Consider the following 13,275-nt stretch of genomic DNA (forward strand, 5'->3'; position numbering starts at 1 on the left):
CTCCTCGTTGTCTGTCAAACTTTGCTGTCGTGGTGTACAATATTGCCGATTTTGACGTTTACCCGTATTTATTTTAAAAGTTTGGTTGTGCTTAATTTATTAGGCAACCCGTAACATTTTATGCTGTGAGTCAGAACACCACAATTTTATAAAATGGCTTCGGTGCAAGAATTACTGTTAAAAATAAAAGACTTGGAAAAGCAATTATGCGAAGCAAAGCAGAAAAAAGGCCCTGTTCGCGAGAAAATTGCAGCAATATCATCGGAAGTTGTTGACTCGAACCCATACAGGTATTGGATCGATAAAAAAACATTCGAAAAACATTCAAATCAATGAGTAAAATGTGAAATGTAACGTTTATAATCAAAACATATGTTTGATTTCAGTCGGCTCATGGCATTGAAACGTATGGGTATTGTAGACAACTATGAAAAAATCAGAGAGTATACAGTTGCTATTGTAGGAGTCGGTGGAGTAGGCAGTGTAACTGCTGAAATGTTGACCAGATGTGGCATTGGAAAGGTACTTCAAATATCACTTATTTTATTGACATATTTTCCCTTTGGTAACATGAGTAATTAAGTTATTTTTCACCTATTTCAGCTAATTTTGTTTGACTATGATAAAGTGGAATTGGCGAACATGAACCGGCTATTCTTCCAACCGCATCAAGCCGGGCAGAGTAAAGTGGAAGCCGCAGCCGGCACCCTTCAAGATATTAATCCCGATGTAGTTATTGAACCACATAATTATGACATTACAACGGTTACCAACTTCCAACTATTTTTGAACGCCATTAGGTATTTAAAGTTTTGTAATATTCATAGTATATGCATTTGAATTTTTATAATTTGCATTAACATAAACCTGTCTGAGTGAGTTTCTGCAGACAAAACTGTATCTGGGAGTGAGTTTTTTTAAAATTTTAATTAACACTTTGTATAATTTTATAACATAATCAATGCCATAAGCAACATGTTTCCTTGCAAAAAAAATATTTATACCAGTTAACCTGATTTATATAAAAATTATCAATGTTTTGTTTCACGGGTTTTCTTTGACAGCGTCATTAAGATAACGTCACACAAACTTTATTTTAAGTAAAACGAAATTATCTGAAATGTGGTTTTAGTGTTTAAATACAACCACACATGCACATTTGGAAATGAATGCCACCAGGCTTTATTTATAAGTGTGGCCGTTTAAGTAAGCCCATACCCCTTTTTGTGAAGAACGTTTTGTTTGAACATATTCCCAGATAGATTAATTACGAATCCTTTTTTTGTTGTAGTTGCAATCAATTATCTAGCCTGTACTATTTTTAAAATATATACTTGTCTTTGCATGTATTTTTGTGATATTTTAATTTTGTTCAGTATTTTGTCGAGCCAAGAGATTACTTACCCAGATTGATTTTGCTAACCTTGTTTACTTTTTTACAGTACAGGAAGTCTTGTCGGTGGTGCTGTTGATTTAGTGCTCAGCTGTGTAGACAATTTTGAAGCTAGAATGGTTATAAACTCTGCCTGTAATGAGCTCAATCTAAAATGGTTCGAGTCTGGAGTTTCGGAAAATGCTGTCTCTGGACATATTCAATTCATTATTCCGGGAGAAACGGCTTGCTTTGCTGTTAGTATACTTTAAATTTTTCTTTATTTTAAATCACTTATTAATGATATATTTGATAAAAATATATATTTCTGTTTCAGTGTGCACCGCCATTAGTTGTGGCATCAAATATTGACGAGAAAACATTAAAACGTGATGGGGTTTGCGCAGCTAGTTTGCCTACAACGATGGGAATTGTTGCCGGATTTTTAGGTGTGTTGAAATGAATGTGGTTCCGTGGTTAGTGTCGCGGACTCAGAGTTTCTCGGTTTGAACCCACTCTACCACAATTTGATACCTATTTCTAATAATAAGCCCCTTAAGCTCGCAGAAATAGTATGAAATTGAAATATTTGTGTAAATAATAAATACAGAAATATTTCTCTTTTTTAAAGAAAAACTTAAATGTTTTAGTTTACATAATGTAATTTGAACAACTAACAGTATTACTTGAATGATGTTTGTTTTCTCATTTCAGTACAAAATACATTAAAGTATTTGCTTAAATTTGGCCAAGTCTCCTATTATCTGGGTTACAGTGCATTGACTGACTTTTTTCCAACTATGACTTTAAAGGTAATTATAATTTAATAAAATATTTTCATTAATTGATTCCGCAGTTGAAAGTTGAAATTTTAGTTCTTTAAGTTGAAATTTTACTAATATTTGAAATTTTAGTTGAATGCGCAATACATTTAAAAAAAATAGTGGTACACTCAGACCTTGCTTTGCGTCGTTTCACTTTGCGTTTTTTCAAAATTGCATCGTTACTGAATTAAGATTCATTTTCGCTATCTGTGATGTTTATATGATTTCCAATAGAAAATAGAAATTCACTTTGCATTGTTTCAATTTGCGTCACGATATTTTGGAATGTATCTACGACGCAAAGTGAGGTGTTAGTGTATATACCAAATAAAATTTAAATAAAAAACTTTATGAAATGTATTTATATTAAAGTATTAAATAGTAGAGATGCCCTCACTACTGATGTAGCTGACCCACAGAATTGGATCAAATCACCCATTTTTATACCTGATTATTTGGCTATTACGAAATAGTCTTTTACCAGAATAATCAGAAATGCAATTTTGCTTCATAATCTACCATTGATTAAAAATAATAATAGATGCCTATTTTGCTGATTGTTATTATTTTATTTTAATAAATTATTATTGTTGATTAATAACGTTGTTTGTGTTGAAAATACAAATATCACCAATCAACTATTTTATATGATTCAATAGTCCTTAATCAGTAACTAGTTGCTCACTACTGACCAATAGAGTGTGCCTCTCTAAAATAGGTACAGTTATTAATTGAAAAATGTTTTTTCAGCCTAGCCCTAGTTGTGATAATAACTTTTGCTTAATACGCCAGAAGGAATTTAAAGCTAAACCTGTAGAAATTGTCGAAACGAAAGCGGTCGTAGATGAAGGTCCTCTGCATAAAGAAAATGAATGGGGTAATTATTTTTTATAAATTGTACAAAGTAAATCTGTTCATGCAAATAATTATATAATTTTGATTTTATTAATTTATATATTTTTTTAGGTATTTCATTAATAGATGAAACACAGGAAAGTGTGCAAGATAAACCTACGATCAAATTAGCTGAAGGAATAGAAGTGAGTGTTACTTTTTTTTAATGTAAAACCAATATGTTCTTACACAAAGCAATACACAGATTTTTGAATTTTACAATTAAAACTTCAAAAACCTTTATGCTCGCTGTAAAATAGTACAACCATATGATTTTATAAATAAAACTACACGGTATGAATTATTTTTTAAGGCAATGTATTTTTTAAACATAAGATAACAAAACTGTGATGCTCCTATGGTGATATAAGAAAAGAATGTAAGTCTGAGATGAGCGTTATCCAGAAAATTAAGAAAGGTGTATTGAGATGCTTTGGGCATATGAATCGAATGAGTGAAGGAAAGGATATAAAACAAATTTACATATGAGGCGAATGTGGTTGGTAATAGAAGCAGAGAAAGACCGAGGAAAACTTAACATGATCAGTATTTCAAATACTTGGGCGTGGTCAGTTAAGGAGTTGGAATAATTGTCAGTTATGTATGAGGAGATGCATGGATGTGGAAGAGACAAAGATTGTTTGTAAAGACAGATTGGTGTGGCGTTCTATTCTCTCTGCCTACCCCTGCAGTCAAGCAGTGTGGTGGTTAGTTAGTCCTAATTTCAACTGGTAACATTTCTAGTAGAGACTAAATCGGTCAGCCAAGGTTAAACCTGTTTTGGTTTTGGCTCATTTACTTGTTTGTTCTTTGAGTGAGACACCAATTCATCCCCCATATAGCGAGTGCTTACAATTTTATTTTTTTAGTAAATTTTTATTATTACATATATGAGACTTTTTATTATAATGTTTTTCTCTTTAGGTGGCTTATACATTGCCAGTCGATATTTCTCCAGACACTAGCACAACGGAAGCCGTGGCAGCTTCAGAATTCTCACTCGACGAATTGATGGCTCAAATGAAATCAATATAAAGTACTTATTTCATAATAATTTACTTATGATAAACATATATTAGGTTTACTGTTTTTACATATTTTTTAATATTTATTTGCATTCCTTATATTATATTCAATAAAAATATTTTATTAATGTTGCACTTATATGTTGTCTTTTATATTTTACCAACCATAGATTTTGTAATATTTTCTTTAGTAAGGATTGATGTAATATTTTTTATAATTCGTTGCTGTATCTTATATTTCGTCATCGATTCATCGGGTGCAGGGATGTCAGTCTAAAAAAAATCCAAATATATTTTGCACATCACAAATGAGTTTTAATATGAGAAAATTATAATGTTATTTTACTAACTTGTAAATGCTGGAAAATGAATTTGGCTCTCTGTATGATAGAGCTATCTATTCCTACACTTTCTGCTACTTGGTGAGCGAGGCTACTGTTTGCTATACCCTCCTTTATTTTATAGAGGAAAACTAATTCTTTATCCTGAACTGTGTGTTCCAATGTCTGAAATTATTCAACATTGTTTTATTTGGGTACCTACCTCAAAATCTTTGTACACAAATACTAGATTGTAATTGAAGTAATATAAATATCTCAACAGGTTTATGCAAGTCTAGGAATTTTCAAACCTCACCATTAATCAGGAGTTTCCTTATATGTACATAAATGAATTAATTCTCACATATATTGATACAAGTTTTAGATGTATTATTTCACGAGAATTTCAATAAATGGAATTAAGAGCTTGGATGTAGTTGTTTTTTGACACATAAAATACATAAAAATTTCAAGTATGTATATATGAATGTTTAAATATTACATATACAGAATGATTAATGATACACAGTGTATAAAGTGATAATTTAAACAAACCAATGTATATATATGTAACCTTACAACAAAACTATTTAATCTCTGTTGAGATATCTATAATATTTAAATTTATGAAAATCTTATTGCACTGAAATATTTTATTTAATAGATAATTATGAAAAAATTACTTGAAATTTCACAAAAGTGGAGGGTTGATATGTAGTTATCAAGTATTGAGAGATATTTTGAAAATGAGTCGATACCCATACATGGGGAACTTTATCTTCACGGTAAAGAAAATTGTTAATGCAGGCGGCAAGAAGAGCCAATCCATCTATCTCTGAAGTTCCTTTTCCAAATTCATCGATAATTATTAGAGAATTAGTTGTCGATTCTTGAATGGCCAGCGACATCTAATAAGGAAAATAATTTGAAAATGATTTTTGACCATGATTTGTTTTGACAAATTTAAAGAATTAAATTTTAAAGATACTAAAAAAAATTATTAGGGATGTTGATATAAATATTGCATAAAACATCCAACTAATTTTCACTGGTAAGAATAACCTTACTCCTTTTTATGATCTCCCATATCATACTAATAAGACTAATAATATGCAAATACCTAAGTGACCTATACGAGGACATGGGCTGCTAGATGTATGAAGAGCTGAAGAGGGTTTCGGAAAATAGACTAGAATGGCAAAGGAGATGTCATCTGTTGCTGCAGACCAATCCGCAGGATTGAGACCAGAGAGAGAGATATTATTGAACAATTTTTATTAACATAAATTTTTATTTTCAATTCAAGCATTGAATTTCTCCATGAGTTGCATATGTAACGAGAATCACCAACATCACATTTTGAATGGATCCAATCATCTGTTTTCAGTAGCTCAGAGGGTCCACAATTGTATACAAAATATGGAATACATTTATAAAACTATGTATTTTACCTGTCGTAAATCAATAAGGAAAGCTGACATTCTGTTTGAGATATCTTCAACAGTTTGAACTCGTGTATAAATTTGATCAATCAATCCGATAGTTGCAGCTTCTGCTGGTACAAAACATCCGATGTGAGTCATATAAACTATTAACGCCACTTGTTTCAAGTAAATTGACTTTCCACTCGCATTAGGTCCTGTTAAGATGGTCACCAGATTGGTATCTGGCGACGAATTAGTCGAATTTGGAACAAAATTATTGATGCATAGTTCCTGTAGTGGATGTCGGCCATTTGTAATATTAATAACTTTGTTCATCGTTATTGTGGGCCGCTTGTAATCATTGTCCTTACACGTCTTTGCAATGGCTATCAGACTGTAAATTGTTAAACATTAAAAATGATTACTTTTGAAAATAATTCAACACAGTGAAATATCATAGTATTAAAAAAATATTTTAAGTGACAAGTTGATACCATAGTCCACTTAGTTGACCCGTTTGATGATCCTTTAAGAGTAATAAATCCAGGTATTAATCTATAAATCTAGGGTATTAAAGTATCAAACCATTAATTAATTACTACATTGTCCCAAATGTGTCGTCGGGTTGTGGTCCCGTGGTTAGTGTCACAAACTCTTAAGTCAGAGTTTCTTAGTTCCAACCCACTCTACCACAGTTTGATACCTATTTTCATTAATGAGCTGCTTAGGCTCACAGAAATTGTAGGAAATTGAAGTATTTTTGTAAGTTATAAAAACACAAATACATTTCTTTTATTTTAAAATAAAAAAGTGAATATCTCATTCCCCAGACAGAAATCGAAGTATTTTTGTAAATAATAAAAACAAAATATTTTTCTTTAATATATAAAAAAAATATATTGAATGGAAAATCATCATTATTAAAATTTTAGTTCAAAGTATCTTATAATGTTTTCAAATATAACTCTTACCAGTCCAGTTCAGCACATAGTTTGATCACAGTAGATAATGTTTGAAGATGTTGTAATATAAATTTGGTTAGTCGCATCATTATTCTCATTTCGTGAGCGAGTATTTCCGGATGGGTATCACCAATTAGTTGGTCTAACTCTGTAATAGATTCAGTAATGAGCGTACTATAATTATGATACAAAAAATCAAATTGAAATATATATAATATATTTATTGTAACTGCAGACAGTTGGTAGAATTCCATATTGAATTGTTAGGTAATACATCCAAAATTAAACACGGTTATTGGATTGAATTCTACTTTTATTTACATTTATGATTTGTGATGTGTTTAAGACAAGACGAAATGCGTCACATATCATATATGTAAATAAAGTAGAATTCAATCCAATAACCGTGTTTAGTTTTGGATATATTATCCAAGAATTATATGTAATATAATGAAATTTGATGAAATACCTTCGCATCCCTTGCTTTTGTAGTGAATATAGTCATGATTTTGAAACTGAAATTTGAAAGAAACTAAGAGTTTGTAAACAATTTATTTATGTGGAGTGTTGTAAAGAAAATGTGTTTGAATTTACCATAAATTTTAGATTTGGAATTTCTTTGGCCTCTCGGCTTAGATTAGCTTCCCAGGACTTGACCCCGAGGAGATAACCTAAATTGGGTAGATACACCATGGTACACTCCTCAATATATGGGGGAAGTTTTTCTAATTCATATTTTGCTGTAGATGACATTAATCCATGTAATCCCATCATCTTCTGTTTCTCTGTCACATAAAAGAGATTTATATATACATAAACATATTAGACAAAATTAGTTTTCAGACAGAAAATTATCACTGTTCAGACATCTCTATTCTTCTTCCTCTAACCCTTATCTGCACCCCAATGGTGCATAGGGCACTGCATCATATAAATGCAGTGTTATCTTGATCGTTTACACATGAAGGAAAGGTGATCAGCCCCTCGCTTCAGGTACCAATCCAGGGTAATATTGAATAAACATTGGAAAGAAAAAATCACTTATATTTATATACCCCACTGGGAATCGAACCCGGGACCTCCAGAACGGTAGCTGAGCGTGCTGACCATTACTCTAGGGAGGCGGACTATCTAAGTCTCTAATAAACAGACACCTAAATCTCTATTTTATTTATTGTTTCGGCATTAACTTTGTGGTAAGACATGTTACAATAATTAAAGAAAACACTTTGTTTTTTACCACTTGAGTTTTTATTAAAGACTACATGTTTCAGAAGTTAAACTTCCATCTTTCAGGTCTGTATAATAACTATTATAATAGTCTGTATAATAGTTATTATACAGACCTGAATGATGGAAGTTTAACTTCTGAAACATGTAGTCTTTAATAAAAACTCAAGTGGTAAAAAACAAAGTGTTTTCTTTAATTATTGTACCTAAATCTCTCATAAACGATTGTTATGGTGGCTTTCTCTGGTTATAATTATTTTACAGTCCTCAAATAGTGACAAGTGTTTTGTTTTTCAATGAACCAACATCAAGAAACCTTCTTCAATTGCTGGTCGTCTGCCGGGTTGGGAGATATTTGTGCATATGTATGTTTTGTAAGTGTATTAAAGAAAATATTTATTGATTTCAATTCAGTTAGCAATTTCTTACTATGATCAAGTTCAGGATCGACACCAAGTTTCACAGTAAACTTTCCTTGGGATTTTGATAAATCAAAATCAACAACGCGATTCATATGGTGGGCAACCTAGAGATTAATAATATATTATGTGAATACATACTCCACAATTTTTATCCTCACTTTAAAAATTGCAACATTCTATATTTTACTTACTTGGAATAAATCTGAGTTATTTCTAGAGCCTAGTGCATCAATAAGTGGCGAATTCCCTTGGTATTTTTCACAAAACTCACAAATCAACACACTGTTATATAATGTCTGCAAAAAGAACACTTAATTTTTTAATAACATGATACATGAAAATTTTATTTATTATTTTTTATTTAGTGAATATTCCATTAAATACTAAAATAATTATTAGTAAATAGATAATGGAGATATGTAGAAAATAAATAGATCGTACCATTTTGTCACACATCCATGATTGCACAACTCGTGATAGACAAGTAAATAATAAATTACTTACTAAACAAGTAATGCGCCCTCGGCATGGGAAAACCCGTGCCGAGAAGGACACATTATTGGAAATTTTAAATTGTAAATATGTGTATGATGAATACAAATAAATACATAAATGTATTTTTTTTTTAAATTGTTTTTTATTTATTAAGTTTGTGCACTCAGGTGTTGATACATACATTCATTTCAATTCTATATATTCTTTGTAATGAAAAACAAACCAGATGTTGGTTCTACACAGTATTTGTTTACTTACAAAGATTTGGATTTATTTATTAAAAATAATTGGTAAAAGAGTACTTATTTACATTGAATAGTGACTTCCATTCATAAGGGGAGGCTCGCATTCCTTTTATCCTCGTCATAAGACCCTTGAAAAATTGTAATATTAAATTATGTCTTAATTTAAAAGTAAGAAATAATTTAGCTACATCATTTGTCACATACATTAACATTTTTAATATGTCTTAAAGAAGAACATAAATTTTTCACAATTTCTTCACTTCCTGGCTTATTGATGAATGCAATTGTATCGAGTCTTCCTTCCAGAACATTTATATCATAAGTCGGTTGCTGCAGTAACACCCTGAAGCAATTTTTTTCCATAATAGTTTCTTAAAATTATATGCTCATATTTAGGTAAATTTTTGTTTGACAGTATTTTACAAACTTGAGATGCTGCGTTCCAATCTTGGAGCTGCACCGATTGAAAATCCCAAACAGACTGAGCCCTTCCTTGGCACTATGGGCGGTCCCTTTTTTGAAATTACTCGGATGAGACAGCCTATTAAACACTTGCAAAGCTCTATAACTTTCATCGTCGATAGTCACAATCTTATTTCTGTAATTTTTAAATAAAATATAATTGATAATTGTGTAACATATCATCAAAAACATACGGAAGTAGGAATGGGTCTAGAAAGTATTTATAATAAGTTTTATAATATTTTACACAATTATGACTACTAAAAGTGCTTCTTCTTCTAACCCTTATCTGCTCTTATCTACCCCCCCTGGGAATCGAACCAGGGACCTCCAAGACGGTAGATAAAGACGCTAACCGTTACAGCACGGAGGCGGACAAGGTTTTTTTAGAAATAATAGTACATTTGTAAAATTCAATTCACAATTATCTAATTTTTTTGATAAACTTTTCATTTCATTTCAAAGTAAAGAGTTTATGGTAATATATTTTTTTAATTAGTTTGTAATTTCATTGAAAATGCTATTTTACAAGATAAATTCTCATTTTATTATTATGATTATAATTACATATATTATTTACATGAAATTCTTGTCGTTATCCATGAATATACATTACTTACAATGACAGCGAGTGGATGGCGAGGAAACTGGGTGTTGTATTGTCATCAATATTGAGACGGCACCAGTTCTTATCAAGGTACTTGAGTAAAGCTCCGAGGGCGTGGACCGTCTGGGCGTAGTGGAAATTTATTATAGAATGTAAAAAGATATGGTGGTCTTCATCAGAAGCATCCTCCAGTTCATACGGAAGCCTCAACAAATAAATCCTTCGTTTACAGGACTCAAAATCTGAGAAATAATTGCATTTATAATTGGTATTAAAAAAAAAAACTATGGATGCTGCTCCATTTATTCACTTCCCTAGATTATTCTCGCATACCATTTTCTTAAATTATTTGGCACAGGTCTGAAGCATAGTGTATAAATTTTATGAAACACTTGACAAATGGATTTTAAGAAATAGTGGTATTTACTATGTGAAATTCAAATAAAAAGGATAGATATTACTACAAAGTGACTGCCAAATCAATAAATGAGATTTACATTTTTTTGTCAACTAAATATTATGGTGTATAATATTATTGTATCTATGTAATGGATTTGATCAGATATGCAAAGCTCTGATTTTTTGAGAAAATTAATATTTAAACAATTTATTCTTCTTCTCTCTTTTTTTAAATATATGTATATTATGTTTTCACTGCTTCTCTATGAAGCCTTACGCTTATATGCTTCACTATTGAAGTGACTTTGAATGATATACCCGATTTGATTATTTATAGAGTGCACAAGGCTAATGATATTAAGGAGTATTTCTGTCAATTCTTACTGTATTCTTCACTGGGAAGGAAATAAAGTTTGCCTTGGATCTTGGGACTTTCATTACTATCGGAGTCGGAGGCTGCATCCGATCCTGTCTCTGTGATGAGGTTCTTGAGGCACTTGGAGAAGGATTCCTGAGCTCTGGTGTCCGTAACTACTACAACCGGTTGGACTTGCTGATACAGGTTCCTAAGCATTACGTGTTCAGGCTTTGGGTCCACTATTTCATTCAAAGTATGCAACTGAATCATAAAGTATGGAAAAAATCCATGAAAATTATTTTGTACATACATAGATAATAAAGTGTTTGAGATTGGAGTATGGACATCTAAGTATTCACAAGTGATAAAATCTGTCATAGGCTAGTTTTAAATTATCACTGTACACCCTATGTAATATTTACTATTCCATCTGTGACTGGCAACCATACTACTCAAATTTCTCAAGTTATATATTTCTAGTGACAGAAACACTTCACATATTCCGATTCAAACATTAGTGTTGCCTCCGATAGCTGAAAAATGTATGTAAGGTAATTAAAGTAGATTATTTTTACCAAATTATTTCAACACTAATCTTAATACCATCTTTTTTAGACCAGTATTTTACTAACAATAATTTGAGCATGCTCAAAATTTTCACAAATGTGAGAATACACCTCATATGAATTAATTTATACAACAAAGATGAAGAGGTTTTTGAGATGGGAATATAGTCAAAACCAGTATTTTAGCAAAACAGACACCCTTAAAACTATTGTTGGTAATTACTTCAATATTTACAAACAAGATGTTTACCTATGAAGGATTGATATTGTCTTTTTTAAACTTTTTTTACAAAAGATATATGCAATGGCAGGCTAATTGATAAAATAAATATCTTCCAACTAACTAAAAATCTGTTAGTATGGGTGGTTAAGGTTAAATTCAAAATATAAGTATTCTACATGCTTGTCTGCAAGCAAAAATTGACAGGCGAGGAAGAAAGATTTGAAAAAGTCTACGCAATACACAAACTGGTAAAAAAAGAGATTGTCTTGGTATTTTCCAACTGTGTCATGGTTACTGTTATTACTAATATACTATATTTTTTTAAACCTACCTCTGATGTAACCGTGTTATAGTAAGCCGCTCCTAATTTTCCATTTCTCCAGTATACTGACATTATCATCTGTTATAACAAGATAATAAATTCAACAAATGACTTTTTGTATTGCAATTTTCAAAATGGTAATAAAATTCACACATACTTCTTCATTATCAGAATCCACCATGTCCGAAGTCTGCCCGTTATTAAATGATGACTGTTTATAAATGTTATCTGTTTCAATGACAACTTTAGGTTCTACCATACGCTGTGAAGGTAATTCATCGTCAACTTCCATTTGGGTCTCGACATTTGATTGAGAATGATCTACGAGATTATGTATAATTTGTTAATTTATTTTAGTGGGAAGGGTCTATTAGTGAAATGACAATTTTACCTAGTCAGTCAGTCACCAAAGTAAACTTAGCGCCAGTATTTAAAAAAGGTGAGGACTCCAAAGGCGTCAAATTATCAAGGCCCAAAAAGTAATATCACTTATTTAGGTTATAATTATAAATTATAAGTTATTAATTTTGAAAACCAAAACAGAATACACCGATGTGAAGCAATACTCACTTATATTTTTATAATATTGGCAGTTAGTTTACTTATATTGAATACCAAACATACAAGTAAATAAGAACAAAAAGGCAGATGTATAATAAAACAATGCAAAGTTTATACGATGCAGTGCCCTATGCACCATTGGGGTCCAGATAAGGGTTTGAAGAGAAGAAGAAGATAATAAAAAACAACTTGATAGTTTTTTCCATTTTTATTTTATTTGACCGGTGGTCGAGTTTCATTGTTACCGACATCAGACCGGTCAGTCTGATGAAGTAGATATATTTTGTAGGTGTGATATATTTTTCGGTAATGCTCTATTATTAGGCTCTACACTATAATTTATAATCTTTAGGTACCTAAACAGCATTATAAGCATGAGAAATTTCTAAAGTAAAAGTAATTACTTACCTTTTGCTAGTTTAAATGTCTCTTGACTTCTGGTAGAAGTGGATTCATCAGCGTTTGCAGAACTTGCGTTGGAACATAATGGACTCAAGCACATCCTATTGTGAGGGGTGATGGTGGAACTTGAGTAACTATTTGTTGTAGAGCGACTTGTTGATG

The 13,275-nt window shown here is 31.2% G+C and overlaps 2 protein-coding genes across 3 annotated transcripts; one reads left to right on the forward strand and one right to left on the reverse strand.

Moving 5' to 3' along the window:
• The first annotated feature begins 9 nt into the window (after nucleotides 1–9).
• On the forward strand, nucleotides 10–4,254 carry Uba5 (Ubiquitin-like activating enzyme 5). Its single transcript, XM_088256997.1, has 9 exons — nucleotides 10–290; nucleotides 387–522; nucleotides 604–800; nucleotides 1,443–1,629; nucleotides 1,710–1,821; nucleotides 2,087–2,184; nucleotides 2,947–3,073; nucleotides 3,163–3,236; nucleotides 4,015–4,254. Exons 1-9 carry the CDS (start codon nucleotides 154–156, stop codon nucleotides 4,123–4,125), a joined length of 1,179 nt encoding a protein of 392 aa, XP_088113123.1. The 5' UTR covers nucleotides 10–153; the 3' UTR covers nucleotides 4,126–4,254.
• On the reverse strand, nucleotides 4,251–13,275 carry LOC148313827 (mutS protein homolog 5-like). 2 transcript variants are annotated; one of them, XM_088256975.1, is made up of 17 exons: nucleotides 13,120–13,274; nucleotides 12,308–12,471; nucleotides 12,160–12,228; nucleotides 11,066–11,300; nucleotides 10,296–10,524; nucleotides 9,641–9,811; nucleotides 9,418–9,556; nucleotides 9,279–9,341; nucleotides 8,665–8,769; nucleotides 8,481–8,577; nucleotides 7,416–7,606; nucleotides 7,291–7,336; nucleotides 6,831–6,969; nucleotides 5,887–6,253; nucleotides 5,119–5,343; nucleotides 4,466–4,621; nucleotides 4,251–4,388 (listed from the first exon to the last, which is right to left on the reverse strand). In XM_088256975.1, exons 1-17 carry the CDS (start codon nucleotides 13,211–13,213, stop codon nucleotides 4,266–4,268), a joined length of 2,613 nt encoding a protein of 870 aa, XP_088113101.1. In that variant the 5' UTR covers nucleotides 13,214–13,274; the 3' UTR covers nucleotides 4,251–4,265. The 2 variants fall into 2 exon arrangements, with proteins under 2 accessions (XP_088113101.1, XP_088113110.1); XM_088256984.1 differs by lacking the exon at nucleotides 5,119–5,343 and having other exon boundaries at nucleotides 13,120–13,275.

The sequence above is a fragment of the Brachycentrus maculatus genome, unplaced genomic scaffold (assembly GCF_059751285.1).
Source record: "Brachycentrus maculatus isolate JH-2025_06_01 unplaced genomic scaffold, ASM5975128v1 h1tg000005l, whole genome shotgun sequence".
Lineage (NCBI taxonomy): Eukaryota > Metazoa > Arthropoda > Insecta > Trichoptera > Brachycentridae > Brachycentrus > Brachycentrus maculatus.